At 40.1% G+C, this 19168-nt stretch overlaps 1 protein-coding gene across 6 annotated transcripts in view; it reads left to right on the top strand.

The window, feature by feature from the left end:
* The window catches only part of add3a (adducin 3 (gamma) a), a 111318-nt gene that overhangs the window by 72631 nt on the left and 19519 nt on the right, over positions 1-19168 (top strand). For all 6 annotated transcript variants that reach the window (XM_039694641.2, XM_039694642.2, XM_039694645.2 and 3 more), the window contains 4 exons: positions 3713-3935; positions 12890-13028; positions 16648-16799; positions 17291-17371. In XM_039694641.2, coding sequence (XP_039550575.2) covers positions 3741-3935; positions 12890-13028; positions 16648-16799; positions 17291-17371 — 567 coding nt within the window. In that variant the 5' untranslated portion in view covers positions 3713-3740. The remainder of the gene's footprint in view (positions 1-3712; positions 3936-12889; positions 13029-16647; positions 16800-17290; positions 17372-19168) is intronic.

Here is a 19168-nt window from a genome sequence, read left to right as displayed (position 1 = left end):
GTCTTCTGTGGCTATTGTATTACTAGTGTCTGTTCTGTTATTACAGCACTGATCTGGATGCATGTGTGAGAAATCCAGCACAGCAGTTCATTATTGCCTGCCGAACAGCTGTTATAAGTGAGGATTGAGGGTCCTTCCCATTTCCCACACTTTTTTACTTTCCTCGGACACCCATGATGAGAGTTTGTAGCAATCAGCAACATGTTACAAATCAACACTGCTTTGCATTAAAGCAGTCGATAAGCTGAGATTGACAGGCATGGTTATATAATTTCATGTACAGGACATCTGCCGCCCGTCCCAGTAGATTCAGATTCATATTTAGCAGATTATAATTCCATTATGCAGTTTTTTAACAGATGGTGGAAAGTTTTAAATGGTTGGATAGTTAATGGTTAGATAAATTAGACATGGCACAAAAGTAGCATGTCTAATGCTCACCAAAGCTGCATTTATTTATTTATTTATTTTCTGAAAGCCTGAAAAAGCTGTTGATTCTTCTGTCAGATGCATTTAAGCAAAGAGTGCCTGAGAAAAACGCGTTGTCCTGATCCAGTTTCTGCAGTCAGATGAGATGTTGTCAGGCTATATGTCATTGTCATTAAAGGGATAGTTCACTTTGAAATTAATTTCCGGTCTGTTTTATCTTACCTCAAGGGCATCCAAGATGTAGGTGTCTTTGTTTCCACAGTATTTTCAATTTTGATATTTTTAGGTCAAACCGTTCTTGTCTGACAGTCATATAATGGAGGTCTATGGTCACCACCTCAAAGAGCATGCACAGAGAAGTCCAAATTAAACATGATTTAATGACTCGTAAATGTAAGGACACATTGATGGCCTAAGATACAAAACCAGCGGTTTGTGCGAGAAAACGAACAGTATCAATGTATCAAGGAATGTTTTTTTTTTCTTTTTCTCAAACAAACCGCTCGTTTCGTGTCTTAGGCCATCAATGTGTACTTACATTTACGAGTCATTAAATCATGTTTAATTTGGACTTCTCTGTGCATGCTCTTTGAGGTGGTGACCATAGACCTCCATTAAGCTCTTTGCTTAAATGCGACAATGACATACTCGTAAATGTAAGTGCGCATTGATGGCCTAAGACACGAAACGAGCGGTTTGTGTGAGAAAACGAACAGTATCAACATATCAAGGGAAGTTTTTTGGTTTTTTTGGTTTTCACCCACAAACCGCTCGTTTCGTGTCTTAGGCCATCAATGTGTACTTACATTTACGAGTATGTCATTGTCGCATTTAAGCAAAGAGCTTAATGGAGGTCTATGGTCACCACCTCAAAGAGCATGCACAGAGAAGTCCATTAAATCATTAATGGAGTCATTGAATCATGTTTAATTTGGACTTCTCTGTGCTGCTCTTTGAGGTGGTGACCATAGACCTCCATTATATGACTGACAGACAAGAACGGTTTGACCTAAAAATATCAAAATTGAAAATACTGCGGAAACAAAGACACCTACATCTTGGATGCCCTTGAGGTAAGATAAAACATACCAAAAATTAATTTCAATTTGAACTATCGCTTTAATTCTAATGCCATTTCCGTAACTTGTTACTAAATAAAAAGTCTCACCTCATTAAAACGAACTTTCCTGTCTTGTCAGATGTTGAACTGTGCTTGTATTGCACACACAAATGGAGAGGCGCGCCTACAATAGTGGCTTAATGCGTAAATGTGGGTCCCATAGTCAAACCAGTTGAGAATTCGTTCTAAACTATAAAACTTATACGAAAATAATTTTTCTTTTTTATTGAACAATTACTTTTTTTTCCCTTTTTTTTAAATGACATGAAGTTATGAGTGAACCGAAGTTATATTTTTGGGGTCTTGTCAGGTGAGATCCACCCACCTGCTGTTGTTGTCATTGTTTAGAGCGGTTTGTAGCTCTGCCTTTCAGGCTTGGCTGCCTTCGTGTTGTATTTCTGTTTGTGGGTGGGTGTGTCAGAGTTGTCGTCATCTGTCAGCACACGACCGCAGCAGCCAGGCCTCGCTAGGTTCGATTATTGCATCATAAGTTGAAACGCATGAGCTTTGTGTGCACATATTGGCTTGTTGTCTTGACAGCATAATAAACTTAAGCTCCTCTCTTCCTGTTAGTCAGAACTGCTCAGATCTATTGTAGAGGTTGTATTTGTTTATGTTTGTGTGTGTTTATTTGACTTTTATATCCTAGAATGCAACTCTTAATCCGGTTAATCGGGATATTTGATGGTATAATTTTGCATGCGTGCAGTAGAGCACATGCCTAAAAATGTGGTGAAGTATTGCTTCCTGTTGGCTAGGTCTTCTATTCAGCCCACCGTGTGTGTGTGTGTGTGTGTGTGTGTTTCTGGCAGAGTTGTATGTCTCTAATCTAAACCATCTTTCCAAGTGCCATTTGACCTGAAAGAGCAGCTTAGCAACGTACAGCAGAGTAAAGAAGCCCACCCGCCCCTGCAGGATGAAGCGGAGACGGGAGTGAGTGTGAAAACAGAGAAGTACAGGTGAAAGCTTTTTACTGTGGCCTGGGAAAATGCCTGACACACACAGTCTGGCGCAACAGCAAAGTGATTTGAAAACAGTCCCAGCTGAATGTCTGATTTCAGTGGTCTTTGCTTGCCATTAGCAGAGTTAAACTACCACTTTAACTCATCACATTTTTATTTCACAGACATGAATGGTGCTTCAGGAGAGGTGTGCTGTTACTTTTCTAATCAATCAAACATGCTTTTCTCACCAGTTGGACCATAAAATGATCAAATCATGTCCTTAAATACAAAGTTTTGGGTCGCCAGGTCCGTAATTTGTATTGTTTTTGAAAGAAGTCTCTTATATTCAATTCATCAAGGCTGCATTTATTTGAAAACAAAAACAGCAATATTGCAATTTAAAATGATGGATTTTAAACTGTAATTTATTCCCTGAGACGCAAAGTTGAATTTTCAGCATCATTACCCCTGTTTTCAGTCACATGATCCTTCAGAAATCATTCTGATCTGATGATTTGATGCTCAAATCATATCAATTGGAGAAAAACGACAACATATGTGCTCATTGTGCTGCTTCATTTTTTGTGTGGAAACCGTGATATATATTTTTTGCAGGCTTCTTTGATAAATAGGAAGTTCAAAAGCACAGCATTTATTTGATTACTTTACTTGATTAGTTTAATGCATCCTTGCTGAATAAAAGTGTCATACCAACCCCAAACTTTTGAACGGCAGTGTGCCATCCGGAGAAATTCATTTTTAATACTCAGCTTTACTCAAACTAGAGGGAGATCCAAATGGCTGGGACAACTGTGTGTGTGTGTGTGAGAAAGAGCAAAAAATCAGGCCTAACTAAACCTGATAGTGTAATAGGATAGCGCTGCCCTCCTGTTGGTTGACCTGACGCCACCCTTCGCTGTTGGCGGGACAGCCACTCTTCTTTTTGTTGAGGGTGAACAAAGAACAAGGTCCATTGTGAATAGTGATACTCTCAGCAAGTGAGTTCAGCTTATGTGCGGTTGCCTGTTTTTATGATTGTATTGATCGGTGGATGTATGTGCGTGTTAGGTTTGCTCCCACAGCATCACTGATCGAGACTGTTTTGCCTGTCAAATGAAGCGCACAGGCTTCCTCTTGCAGGTTTTTTTCATTCAGTGAGTGGAAGATGTACTTTGCGTTTAATAGGGGTGTCCAATAATACGTTTTTCTCTCTTTCCAGGTGAAAACTGCAGGACAATACAGTAGAGATGAGTGGCGAGTCGAGACCGGGGGTGGTGACAACCCCTCCGCCCCCGAGCGCGGGGAAACGGGAGGGTTACTTCGACCGCATCAATGAAAATGACCCCGAATACCTGCGTGCACGCAACATGTCACCTGACCTGCGACAAGACTTCAACATGATGGAGCAGAAGAAAAGAGTCACACAGATACTACAGAGTCCAGTAAGGAAACACAAACACTCACTGTTAAAAAAATGTGTTTTTGAATTTGGCTGAGAAATTACCCCCAAAAGACAGCTTAAAGTCATTATTGTGTTAGATGAGAAACGCATCAAATAGGCATTTCAAAAATCAGCGTTAGAAGGAAATATTATATTTGATTCAACATTTATTACACAAACTTTTATGCTTCATCTGGCCAATAAACGACAGATGGTTAATTTTTTAAGGTCAACCATTTAGGTTTTTATTCATTTATTTGTATTAATATGGAAATTAGGTTTGTTGCGATAGTGTTACCAGTGTTCAGCCGCAACACCGGTTACATCACTTGCCCACCGCGGCACCCCCCCCCCCCACTGTCGGTTAGGGCTGAAACGATACAACGTCGACAATAAAAAAATTGTCGACAAATATCTTTGTTGTCGAGTAGTCGTTTGATCTCACGTGACCTAATGTAAGGGCGTGCAATATCGTGATTTGACCACTACGGCGCTGTGGCGCTAATGGGCTCTATGCACGGCGGTATTTCCGGTGAAGGTGTAAGGATGCTCGATAACAGAGACGCATGATGGTTTAGCGAGTAATCCGACCGGCACCCTCTGCATTAAAATCTAGCGTAATGTTGGCTTCTACGAGGTTGAAGGATAAAAGAGCCTTTATGCAAGTAGCGCTCCAGACTGCGACCAAATGGGCGACATGTCGCACTGGTGCGACCACCACGTTGCCCAATTGATAAGACCTGCATCTTCTGTTTACATACGAGAAACGTCAAATGGCAAACGAAAACGAAACGAAAACGGTGCTATTCATTTGAGCTGATGTCAAAATTAGTCAGTCAGTCATTCATTTAAATCGTTCAAACAGATAATTCATTCAGGAATTAAGTAAATAGGTTTGTTCGACTTGAACCGGTACTGCACAAATCGATCGGTGACAACGCACGTCTCCCAGCAACACACAGCCGTGTTTCGTTTCTGAATAAATCCGCGTTTTGAGCGAATCAATTGGGTGAACCAATTATTTAATGGCCCATACATTATTGGTCAATAGTCTTGCTCGACTTGGACTTTTTAACAAGAAAATACTATCAGGTAAATTCATATTTAATTCTTTGGGTTACTCATCATTTTTTTGTAACTATTTGTGAAATTTACTAGCCGTTTCAGTGTGAATTGTTTTTAGAGTGAACTGTTTTTAAAGTAAAAACAGTGCACACCGAAACAACACTTTTGTTTGTACTGTACAGGGATGTTTTCCACTGATTTAATCGGCAAGAATGTGCTTTTAATGTGAAAGTGTTTACTTATAGATTTTACAGGTTGTGTCGAGCCATGTGGTTTTGAATAAACGCCATGTTACCGTGAAGTTTACATTCAAAGCTTGGCATGAACTTCCAAAGTTAGTTTTGAACCCGGCCGCTTGCACCTTACACAGCCTCTCTGTTCACAATGAAAGATTTATGGTTTATTTTTTATCGGATGAGTGGGTTTGTCAGCAGGTTAATTGTGCGTTTGGTGTGATGTTTTGAGTTACAGCTCAGTTGTACACACAAAGCCACAGCTGCAGCGTAAAACCCATCTGGAAGACCACACCCTATTACACACACACCACCGACATCCACCTCTCACATATAAACACAAGCCAGCCAGCGAAGCACAGCCCTGCACCTCTGACCTACAGTAGAGAGATTATAGCGAACACACACAAGATTACAGTTAACGCACGCTGCAGAGATTACAGTGAACATACTGCGCAGATTACACTCCTGCAGGCATTTCAGTAAACACACACTGTTTAAAGGAATGTTCTGGGTTCAACACAAGTTAAGCTGTATGGACGACATCTGTCACATGCCCAGGGCCCTATAAAATTTTCCCAATTCCGTTTTTTTTTTTTTTTCGTTTAAATTTTAGGAAATTCGTTTTTTTTTTTTTACCTTTTCACTGTTATTTTAGCTGTAAAAAGAGTTTTATTTTAATGTAAATGATTAAAATGTACACAAATAAAATAGGAATGACCTTAAAATGATTGAGGTAACAGACATTTTCTGCATGATGCAACATAGCACTGCACTCTTCAAGTAACAACAAAATATGGTTATGAGCTTTAAACTGTCCAGTAAAATAGATTATACTAGTTTATATAAGTTTAAATAAAAGGCATGCTCTGTGAGAATATGGATCCATCATGCCTTGTTATCACTGTGCAGGCTGGTGGTGGTGGTGTAATGGTGTGGGGGATGTTTTCTTGGCACACTTTAGGCCCCTTAGTGCCAATTGGTGCGCGCTCTCGGACACATTTGGTCTCTCTCGTGCACTTTTGTCCAGTCCGGTGCAACATAGATAGACGTGCATGGAGATGATTTTGTGTGTGTGTGTGTGTGAGATGTGAGTGAGAGAGAGAGAGAGAAGGAGAAAGGAAATGCAACCAAAAGAATACGCTGCGTGTTTTAAATGGCACAACAAATTAATAACGATTTTTTTTTTTTTAGCACACATCCACAAATTAGTCTATGTGTGGGAAACACTTCATTAAAGTCGCGTGCAAACTGCTCTGGGGTGCGTTTCCTGAAAGCTTCGTTACCTTGTTCGTTACATTGTTAGCCAACTATGGTCGCAAGTTCTGTCGTTATCAGTATAGTTCAACGAGTCGGTGTTTCCCGAAACCATCGTTCCAACGAACATTCGCAAACAGCATCGCAAAGTGGTGTGGTTTGAACGACAGCTCTCGACCTGTGGTTAGAGGCATCGTTTCTATATTTCATCACATTTGGACGTAATAAATCCTTATCTTGAGCAAAATAAGCAAGCTGACATTCAGTACAACCGGTGCCTTTTATTTAGAAAACATACAAATGTAATTTACGTCTTTTAGTTTTTCAAAAGATTTAAAGTACCGTGTTTGAAGAGTGCGCATGTGCGAAAGTGCTCTACTATGTAAGAACGAGCCAAATATTGAGTTTGGTTATAAAGCAAAATAACTAAGAATAATTAGAAATAGTCCTCAGATGTCATGTCTGTAATTTATATAAAACAAATCTAGCGTTAATTGGATCTCAAACAGTTTCATTTAAAGTAGTTATTACTCCGCCACATGCGAAACCAACGTGGTTGAACGATACTTTGCGACAATGGGTTTCGGGAAACAGTCGTGACTAGTAGCTAGTTGATTTTTCCAACGATGCATCGTACTATGATAGTGAAACAGTGAAATACGTCGGTGTACGGGAAGCGCACCCCTGCTCGGTACCGAGGGCTTACCGTCGAGTAAGTTTCGCCATGCTTTGATTGTTTTGATGCCGTCATTGGAGCTGAAATGACCGGAATGGTTGCGTCGCCCAGATTTGCTTCTCCCGATCTGCATTTTCACCACACATACGTTCTTCTCCCACACAAAAACAGAATTTCATTCCAAATATATAAAATTCCACGTTAACACTAGATTGCGATTGCGGAAATTATAGGGCCCTACAAGCCATCGACCAACTCGTACCTCACTTTGTAAAAAATATAACCATTTTTAAAAATAAATGTTTAAGTTTTAATTATAAAATGACAAATGCTAAATTTAAATGTTAAGGGTTTTTGTGGTGGAAAAGGATCAGTCTAAACTTCTGCACTTTCCTTTGACCTGAATTTGAAGCAAGGTCGAGCGCTTTAACGTCAGTGTTTGAAAGTGAAATGCATTCTTTCTGTCATTGCGATCTCTGTAATTGTGATAAACAAGAGGCAGTGTGACAGCACGGTTAATTACGCCATGGCCTGCTGGGCTTTATTAGCAGCAGCTGTCCGAGCACGTGTTTCTGAGACGCGCTATATACTATTCTCACTCATCCTTCACTCTGTGTGGAGAGAGGAGCCAGGCCGGGTAGGCAGCAGGTGTATCGGCACACAGGACTGTGTGTTTACGTCTGCGCTATCAGAGACGATTCAACAAGCACCTCTTTCATCTCTCTCTGTAGCGTCAGGGTTTGCACGTGTGTGCGTGTGGAAGAGAGCTGCTTAAATTACACGTCTGTCCGTAGACTGTGTTTAAGGTCGGACTATTATAGGCAGGGCGGAGTTTGCTATGCTTAGACCTCATCTGCGCTCGCTCTCGCAACCAAAACAAATGAAGACATCTCAATGTGAACGCAAGCCATCCTGGAAACTGAGGCAAAGTAGTGGTTTGATCCGACGGATATTTGCTTAGGCGGTTAAACAACATGTTAATGATATTAAACTGTTATGGCAAAATTGAATTTGTCTTGAATTTCCTCCCTTGGGTTATTTTTAGTTCCCCCACTCCCCCCTTGTTTCCATTTTCAGCATTAAAGCATGCCATTCCCAGAGTCGTATTGTTTTCCAAGAGCGCTGTGGTTTGGTTTGGTCAGGACAATCACGTTTGAGAGGATTTCATGCTGAGAGGCAGGCGGGATCGTTCATACCTTGTCCCGGGCGTCCAAGCACAATTTAATACTGGCACAGGGAATTAAAGCCCAGGATATCTCCATCTCACCTTTGTACTTAGTACGTAGTTTTGACTCGGACTGTTACGCTTGAAGAGCCGCCCATGTGCTCATAGCGTTAGGTAAATGGGTTACTAAAACAAATTCGTATCAAAACTCACTCTGACCCACATTACAATGTCGCATCGCGGCCATCTTCCACCATGACGGATACAGTTTTGTGGTTTGATGTTAATGTAGCAACTGTGTTTTGTGTTATGAAGTTATATCTTCACCGCTTTGATCTAATGACAAGTGTGGGCATAACAGCTCATGTTTGTGTGATGGCATAACCCTACAAGCATGCATGGCTTGTTTTGGAGACATGTTTGATTCCCACAGTTAAAGGAGTAGTTCACTTTTTTAAAAAAAAAATCTTTTGCTGATGATTTACTCACCCCCATGTCATCCAAGATGTCCACGTCTTTCTTTCTTCAGTCGAAAAGAAATTAAGGTTTTTGATGAAAACATTCCAGGATTTTCTCCATATAATGGACTTCAATGGGAACCAAACAGTTCAAGGTATTGGCTTTAAACGACACCAGACGATGAATAAGGGTCTTATCAAGCGAAACGATCGCTCATTTAAAAAATAAATAAAAAAAGTTTAAGTTTTATAAGCTCAAATGCTCGCCTTGCTCTGTTCTGTGATGCGCGCTCGTGACTCTCCCGTTCAAACTCGGTCATCAAAATGAACAAATCTTTTTTCGAGTCATGACTCGAAGGGTCCTAAATAGGACCCTTATTCATCGTCTGGTGTCGTTTAAAGCCCTTTGAAGCTGCACTGAAACTCTCATTTGGACCTTGAACCGTTTGGTTCCCATTGAAGTCCATTATATGGAGAAAATCCTGGAATTTTTTCATCAAAAACCTTAATTTCTTTTCGACTGAAGAAAGACAGACGTGGATATCTTGGATGACATGCAAATTATCAGCAAAAGTTTTTAAAAGTGAACTATCCTCAATCTTTCATCATGCTGTTCACCTCTGAAGTAGTTCGCTGAACTGCACACAGCAAAACTGATCCCAGATTGCTTGTGTGCTTATTCGCACCTATTTAGTGTAGTAGACAAGCATCACTATTACTATTGCTCATACTTAAAGTGCTACATTAGCCACATTTCTGCAAAACTTTCCAAGCAAGAAACATCCAGTGTCTTTTGTCAATATATTACACAAGTCACATTCAAACCACGAATCTTTCTTCTTAAACACTGCAAATTCGCATTACCCACCTGAATGTGTTGCGAAATCTGTGAAATTTTTCACCTTAACGTGATTTTCCCAATGTCATAGATTGCTATTAAAAAGACTGGATTTTGGATTCATGACCACACCTTTAAGAGTTAAAAATTAACAAACCCATAACCATAGTTTGGGGCTGTTATGTGTGTATTAAGGGCATGCGTTTGTGGCTTCTTTCTTTCCCTTTGTTTTCTCGGTATATGCTTGATGGATTAGGCTCTCGCTCTCGTTCAAAAAACCAAACAAACCTAAAGGCCAATGTAATTTGATTCCTCTGTAGTTTTCCACCCTAGATTAGTAATAAGTACTGATTAGTTTACACACAAGCACAAAGCAGGACATTTCTCCTCGTAGATATCTAGTTAACCATTAACTAAACTCTGAGTGTCTCTCAAAGATTTGATGTCAATGACCCTAAACTTTGGCAAATCTAGTGATTGATTGGTGCTTATTATTACTGTATAAGCACAACTTTAAAAAGCCATTATTTATCCCAGTACATGTAATTTGCATAAACCTAGCTTAAAACAGCTGGTTTTTAACCACTGCTCACCATTTTGTGTGCAAAATCCATCAGGCAACTTGTTTACCTTTCTTGTTCTGGTTTATGCATACATGTTTTTGCATAGTGTTTGCATGTATTCTGCCTGCTTAGGACGCATCAGTGTGACAGCCTTGCATACTGTGCATGCATCAGCTCACATCCAGACACTTACTCACACCTGGTAATAAGACAAGTCTTTGTGCACTTGTTCAGTAAGAATGAAGTCATCATAACTGAAGTGTTGTGTCAGTGAATCTCCTCTGTTATTACCCGCAGCATGTGAGCACTCTATCAATGTCTGCGATTCATTCTTCAGTCTGAACTCTTTGATCTGAACAGGTGTGCAGAATGACAAGACATTTTACAGAAGAGCTTTATCACTGCTTTTAAAAACAGTTATGAATCAGTGTTTCCGCTAGGATCTTTCTCAGGGGGGCGGGGGGGGGGGGGGGTGGATCCCCCAAAACTACTAGTTTTGCAGAGTGGGCATGTTACGGATATGTGGTGGGTAGGTCGAATTGCTTCCCCAATATAGGATAGCATTTAAATATAACAATATGTAATGACAAAATTTAAAGTGGCTTCATAAATTAATAGGGCTATCAGTTTAACGCGTTATTAACAGCGTTAACGCAAACCGATTTTAACGGCGTTATTTTTTTTTTATCACGCGATTAACGGTCTTTTTGTCCTAGCAAACTTTGTAGTTTTTTCACATGCTTTTGCAACAGGACGCGGCATGCGTCCTGATCCATTTCGGCGTCTCGCGCTCGTCATCCACTCAAAGCCGGCTTGCAAGCCCAAACGAGTGTGTGCGGCGTGCCTGTTGTTTTGTTTCCGGTCTAGCTAGATCTGCTTGCGCTTTGGTCGAAGAAGCAACAAAACGTCGTTTTGTGGACGTTTTGTGCCGCACACACTCGTTTCGGCTTGCGAGCCGGCCAAATAGTTTTGATTGGATGACGAGTGCGAGACGCCTAAACGGATGCCCTAAGATTCTGAATGGAAAGTTTACTTTTAAAAAGTTGCCAAATTGTCCCATTGACAAGACCAAAGTGATCTGTGTGTTTTGTCGTTGTGAACTGAGCTATCATCACAGCACGTCCAGTCTGAAACACCACTTGATGATGGCCAAGCAAGCAAACACACACACACACACACACACACACACACACAGAGAGATGACGCAAATTCTCCGCCCCTCGTCAATAAAGGACCTCGTCAGTATTTCTTTCACCCTTTTATTGATGGACAGTGTTACATTGTGTGAGAGATTATTTATATATGTTAGTGTGAAATTGAACACTATTCCAATATTATTTTCAATAATAATAATAAAAAAAAAAACATTTGCACTAAACAAGCCGATCCACTTTTCCATGTTGATAAGAGCATTAAAATGAGAAAAAATAATGTAACAAAAAGAAATCAAAAGACATTTAGAATAGATAAAAATGTGCGATTAATCGTGAGTTAACTACGACATTAATGCGATTAATCGCGATTAAATATTTTAATCGTTTGACAGCACTATAAATTAATAAAAAAAAAAGAAAGCAAAACACACATGATGCAAAGTGGTAGGGGATTTCCTCCTTTAAACATTGAAAATACGTTTTCAAGGTTTCAATGGACTTGGATAACCAAATTATTTAAGACAAATCTTACTACAAGAGATTTTACTTTCATCTGGTGCTGGGCGGTTTGACCAAACATTGATATCAAGTTTTTTGTTTTCAGAATTAAGCCGGTTTTCTGGTTTGACTTTTTTTTTTCCATGCATAATCAGTTGTTCAAAGCATTTTCTATTGGTTGAGAGAGGAATTACTGCAATAAATTGACTTAGGATGGTCTATTTTATTGTCATTAGTTAAAATTGTAGAATAGAATAGCACCCAGTATAACCTAAAATTGTTATTTCTTAACGTTCTAATAACATTCTTATAACCAAGCAAGAACGTTAATACAACGTCTAAAAAACTGGACGTTTTGAATGACGTTTTTATAACTAAATGGAAACGTTATGAAACATTCTTATAACCTAAGATTGTTAGCTGGGGAAGAGGAGAGATTCCTGATTGCACTGAACATGTTTTAAGTTCAGGATTCTCTGAGCGAGCCCAGAGAAAATAGACCTATTCTTACAAGAGCAGCCTGTATCTGAGAGCACACGAGATTTATTAAATTAATTTACTCTCGCGCTACAATAGTGCGCTCTCGACATTTGACAAGAAAATAACGCCATAGTTCTGCAGCATCCACTTTCCCTGTAACGTAAAACCAGAGCACTGCTGTTTGATTTACCCTCGCCTCACCGTCGCTGCTTAGAAGTGCAACATTGTAAATAGTCCGTCTAAAACAGTGTCGGCGGTGCAGCGTAACGTTCATTCCGAACGTTGTGTAATTAAATACATCGGTATGGCGGTATATTAAAAATGAACATCGTAACCAAAATATACTCCGGTTTTCACTGTTTTTGTCTGTAGAGAACATCATATCTCCTCCTGATTGAGTGGAGTAGGCCTCTAGGTTAATATACTTAACTAGGTGTTGCGGTACAAGTGGTAAAAACTGTATGTGAAGGTTAAAGCGTGTTGGAGCGTGAGAGGATTAAAGCTGTGTTTTCATCTCTCATTACTGTGTGTGAGGTATCTCTAATCTCATGCTTGCTTTCTCTTTCAGGCATTTAAAGATGAACTGGAGGGAATGATCCAGGAACAGATGAACAAGGGGAATAACCCAGCAGGACTGCTCGCTCTACGGCAGATCGCAGACTTCTTCATGACCAGCTCCTTAGCCGGTTTCTCCACCTCCCCCCTCAGTGAGTATCGCCATGGTGCGGCTCATCTCCACTGCAACAGATTGCATCAGAAACTCCTCCACCTGTTCACAGTTACAGTTCAATTCCCATGTTCATTTGCCATTTATTTACGAAGCACATTTGAAAGCAACCTTGGTTGACCAAAAGTGCTGTACGTAAAAAATACACACATGCAGTTTCAAAAGGTTAAAAGCACAAGAGTTTTTTTTAGCATACAAGTCGCTAAATAATTGCTGTTTCCATAAACAAACGTTGAAGAAGGAAATACGAGCAGCCAAGTCAAGAAAGCATTTGCATTCTTTTATCTCACTACTTCCTGCCTTATCACCCCATCCAGCTCTCCACACATGTGTCTGTTTTCTCTCGGTGCTCTGCTATGCGGAACTAATCAGTGGAACTTCAGTGAACCCCTTTCAGGACTGACTGTACATTCAGAGGCGAAACCTCACAGGTGTCTGTAGACCATCCATAGGTCGAGAGCGTTTTCTAGAGCAGATAACTGGATCTGATAATTCAGCCCGTTCTCATCCTTTAGCATCATATAGAACGCTATATGACAAAACGGCGCTATACTACGCGCATGGCACCCTTTATCGTTAATATAACACGCAAACCCAAGTCGTCATAAATTCTTTAGTGTAATATGAGACTACCCTACCCCACACCTAAACCTACCCATCACAGCGCGTTTTATATTAACGATAACGGGTGCCATGTGCGTAGAACAGCGCCGTTTTGTCATATAGCGTTCTATATGATGCTAGCTAAAGGATGAGAATGCGTTGGATAATTCAGCCCGTTCTCATCCCAAGTCGTTATATACTGACGCTTTTGACATTTCGTATACATCCAAAGCACATGGCACCCTTTAGCGTCAATATGAGACACAGATATATGGGCCAGAAGGCGCCTCCTAGTGGTGTAACCCTAACCCTACCCCAGAACTAAACCTACCCATAACCGAAGCGTGTTATATTGACGCTAAAGTGTGCCATGTGTGTTAGATGAAATTTCTAAAGCGTCACTATATGACACCCTAGGATGAGAATGCGTTGGATAATTAGAAATACGAATTTAATGCACTCTCAAAAAAAAAAACTCAAACTCAAAAGCTCCCTTTTCAGTTTACACAGTTTATTTATGACTGCCCACATTTGCACAGATATATGAAGTCTATTCAATGTAGATTTTGAAAGCAATTCTCAATCTTACACTACACCAAGCTCCGGATTGATCCAGCTGGAGTTTTATTCAGCCAACTGGAGTTCTGGAAACAGTTCTCGGACATTTAGACTTCTGAAATGTGTTGTCATCCAGTGCTCTAGAATGAGATCTGGTGCTGCATTTCCCAAAAGCATTGTGAGCCCGAGTCCCCAAGTGTGTGGAGACCGTTGCCACCAGTGTTCATTACAATAAAATCAAAATGCTTTTGGGAAAAGTAGCCCAGGATTGTTTAGTAAAGTTCTAGGATAGACGTGTGGAATGTTTAGTTCACGGATGAGTCCTGGAACGTTTAGCCAAGTGTAGTTCTGTAATAAACTTCCAGGCAACCTGTAACCCGTGTTTTTACAACCTTATAACCGTGAAAGTGCACTGGAACGGCAGTCAAACCCGTGACTTCCCACCCGTGAACTCGACGCCACATAGCCCACAAAACAACAAAGGCAACCTCTACGGATGCAGTGTTTCTGCAGGATAACAGAATATACCTTACGACAATATAATGTTAGCTAGTGTTCAGTCCATTGTGCAAAGATAAATTAATACCTAATACATTTCTAAATATAGAAATGAAGTAAAATAAAAGGTATAACAGCTTATCTTGTCTTATGCGCTGTTTTTCCTCCTCAGTTTCCCTCAAATAAACAGGAGTAGTAAGCATCTTTGGCGACAGAAATTATTGCAAATGCGCATAAGCCCCGAAAGGTCCCCCATGCTGGTTTATTTACATCTAGCTACCACAATTCCTTGCGCTCAGATAGTTTGGTGTGACTGGCCTGGAATGCTTGAGTCATGGTTTGAAGTCGTGATTTACGTCTGTGCTTTAAATAAATGTGATTATTGTAGATGCGAAGAGCTTAAAGGGATAGTTCACCCAAAAATGAAAATTCTGTCAGTATTTACTCACCCTCATGTTGTTCCAACCCTCTATGTGTTTATTTGTTCTGCTGAACACAAAGGAAGATATTTGGAAGAATGTTTTAATCAAACAGATCTCATTCCCCATTGACTACCATAGTATGTATTTTATCCTACCATGGTAGTCAATGGGGAATGAGATCTGTTTGTTTAAAACATTCTTCCAAATATCTTCCTTTGTGTTCAGCAGAACAAATAAACACATAGAGGTTTGGAACAACATGAGGGTGAGTAAATACTGACAGAATTTTCAGAATTTTCCCATTTTGGGTGAACTATCCCTTTAACCGTGTTTATTGTATGGACTAATTTTTTTTTTTTATCATTATTGGATTTCCTAATTCTTCTTCTTTGACCCGAATCCCTAAAGGTTATAAATAAGCTATGGCAAATTGATTTCAGGAATGTTATTAGCTGTATAAATTCAATCCAACTAAAACGTCTTTATTAGATTTCAGGCGTATCAGAGTTTCATGGACACCTCTGAGGTGTTATCAGTTAATCTGGACACACCACTGGCTTTATTTAGAGTCTGAGTTTGATCAGTATCAGGGTATCGACTTACACACCACTTCGTTGCCCATATTATTCCCATGAGAGCTGTCCTAAAATGTCAATTTCAAGTTGTGCGCTCAGTTGGCCTCACTCATTAATATAAACGAAACATACATTTTTAATTGAAGTCTTATCTTATTAAATGGTTTAAAACTGTTAATGCCTGGTTCAGATTACACGATTTTTTTTGTTGTTGTCTGTTACGATAGTCAGATTACGTGATTTTGGCTCCTTAAAATTTTGTCGTGTCGTGGACAAGACTACACGTTACTTCCTGACCAGTGTTTAACGGCGCGCGTGATGTCATCGAGAAGGCGAAACTCGTAGCGAGTGACTTCCTGGATTGCTCGGCATTGCCCTCTTCAGCGTGAGAAATGCACTGTGTGGCGTGTGAGTGTGTGAACTGGTTGAATTGCGTGTGTTTCACGGCCATTGAGACTTGAGAACCCTACTTGAAGAGGACAGTATGGGCTGTCAATCCTCCAAGGAGAACTTGAGGTAAAATATTGTTTTCTTATATATTTTTACTTTTAGCACCATCGTCTCTCTTTCGTTTGGTCTTTTTTGAAAGTTGTATATGGAAAAGCTTCTCCTCCTATTGGTCAACCTCATACATGTGACGGAACCGTCGTGGACGACCGTTAAAAAAATTAAACATGCTAGTCTTTTTGTCGTGATGTCGCGAAGCATCGCAGACACGATGTAGGTTGTCGCCCACTATGACACACTATACGAGATGATACGATCGAATTTTGCGTCCCGACACCCGTTGTCGTTTACGAATCCCCACGACACCCTAAGTCAAACGGATCGTGCCAAAATCGGGCTAAAATCGTGTAATCTGAACGAACAAACGAGAAAGCAGCACATAGAAATTTGTTTATTTTGTGTCTTTGACCAGTTCTTGAATTCCTGGTTTTCGCAGGTTTGGGCATGGTGACCCCAATAAACGACATGTTCAGCATGGAGTCCAGTACTATGGTGAAGGGAGAGAAACAGACCCGCTGCAAACTGGCCAGCCTCTACAGAATAGTGGACCTGTTCAGCTGGGCCCACTTCACAAGCTGTTACATTACAGTAAGCCTTAGCTTTCCATCATTAATATTGATACCAGAGGTTAAATAATATAGTTGATTTTGTGTTAGTATTTTAGAACAAGGAAATGAAAGTGAATGGCATACATGGTGTTATCCAGTGTTTGGCAATCCATTCTTGCAGGCAGAACATATTTCCTCTTATCAGACACTGGAAATTTAATGTAATTTAATTCATTGAGCCAAGTAGGTCTATAAACCTTCCATTCATTGAATCCCCAATAATGTCATATTATACTATTATATTATTAAATAGCACACCACTATTTTTTGAATGGCCGTCAATGGAGAAATATGCTGCTTGTCATCATACTTTTGTAGTTACAGCATCTCTGCTAATGCTGATGTGCTAAAAAACGAAATATCCACTTTTTTTTTAAATATATGGATGGCTGTTGGTACGGATTAAAAAAAACTTGTTCTAATTTGATCACGAGAAGAAAAGCAGCTGCTTATTTGTTTTTTACCTTGTAGGTTCGTGTCAGTAAGGAACAGGATCACATCCTCATCATCCCCAGAGGGCTGTCCTTTGCCGAGGCCTCCGCGTCCAATCTGGTAAACAAACTGCCTGTCTCGCATTATCACAGCAGAGCCTGATAGCGGTTCTGGGAATGGCTTGAGCATCACGCCCACAGGGCTGACAGGGTCACTTTGAGCAGCGACTTCAGCTCAAACTCACATTCCAGTGAGAATGAAAATAGATTCGACAGGCATTTGTCGTTCTTACCTTCGGAATTCATTTATCAGTTACATATTATGTCAATGACATGATAAATGATAGCTTATTGGTTACATTTTATGCTGTTTATCTTATTGGTTTAACAGCCTGTTTAAATTTTTGAGACATTATTATTGCCCAGAGCTTAATAATAGTTAAAATGATGTGTGTTTGTCTTTGTGTTTGGGATTTAAGTCTGAAATGTGCCGTGCACAGAGGGAACGTGTGTTGGCAGACCTTGACTGAGCGCTCTGATCGTTGCCAATGTTTGACATGCTTAATCAGCCGGTTATTTCTTTGAAATCTCAGAGTGGGTTTTGGATCCGTACTAGCCTGTGTGTTCATGTTAGTCGGAGGCTTTTAGTGCCTGTAGTTGTTCATGCTTATTATTTAGTATTCTTATTATTTCCCTGGTCCTGGAAAACCCCTGCATTGAACATTTAGGATATTTCCCTAAGTATACTCCAGTTTGGCACTAGAAAGTTCCTTCCCTGTCCTGTGTTTGTGCTATTTCTCTGCAGAAGTTGACATATTTAAATGTCTGTGTACTTTTTCAGACAATTTCAGAGAGGCTAGCACTAGGAAGCTAGTTTTGAAAGCCTGAGATCCCACCCTCCCTTCAAAACACATCAAAACACATGAACCCACTCCGCAGAATCTGCTAAGCCTCACAAAATGAGAGATGTTAAACTACCTCATGTCTCAAACAGTACAAAAATAATTAGGGATGCACGATATATCGGCCACATTATCAGTATCGGCCGATTTTAATATTATCGTTATCGGCCCAACAAGAACATTTTAGCCGATATCTAAAAGCTGATAAATAATGTATTTTATCCTTCAGCTGAGGCACTTTAGATGCGCACTGTTCAACATGATGCTTTTAAATTGCTTGAAATACGATTGAAATCACTTTAAAAAGGGAAAATCCAGTTAAAGTGCAAAATGTGCAGCGCAAGTCTGTCATATCGGCTACAAAACATTAAAATACGAACATCATAATTGTGTGTGTATCTTGGCTTTTAATGAGGAGACTTTTTTATAATCAGGCTCTCAAAAATTTTCTAAAAATGTGGATTTAGATTTATCGGCCAATATATCGGTTATCGGCTTTTAAATATGAGATTATCGGTTATCGGTATCGGCCACAATGAATGTAAACAACTTACAGAGCTCTTACTTGTACCACCTGACTGCTGCAGATTCATTTCTGTGTTGATGGTGTTGACATAAAAACACATATCCAAGTTTGAGGATGTGAAAAGCTCTAGCTTTAACGAGTTACGGGTTACCATTTTGTAATTACGGTTATGACAGGCGTGAATATAATGAGTTTTGTCATGCTCGTGGTGGATGCTGTTTTGACAAATTCCTGCCAATCAGGTGATTTAGTGCTGGAATGAGTTTGTGAAGCACATGTCCTCCTGTCTGCAGCATTTATGACCCCGTGAACTGAATTGAAATCGCCTGAGGACAGCAGCGGCAGTGTCTGCATCCGACTTGCACTCTTGCGCTGGCTAATGCTGTTTTTAATGCTGGATTGTGTTTGGGGTAGAGTTACTCGCATAATACACTCAGTCATTGTGTCGTTTCAGGATCGCGGCAGATTTCTTTGCTCTTGCACTCTTGGT

The sequence above is a fragment of the Pimephales promelas genome, chromosome 2, assembly GCF_988280905.1.
Source record: "Pimephales promelas chromosome 2, fPimPro1.hap1.1, whole genome shotgun sequence".
Lineage (NCBI taxonomy): Eukaryota > Metazoa > Chordata > Actinopteri > Cypriniformes > Leuciscidae > Pimephales > Pimephales promelas.
This window is presented reverse-complemented; position numbering and strand designations above follow the sequence as displayed.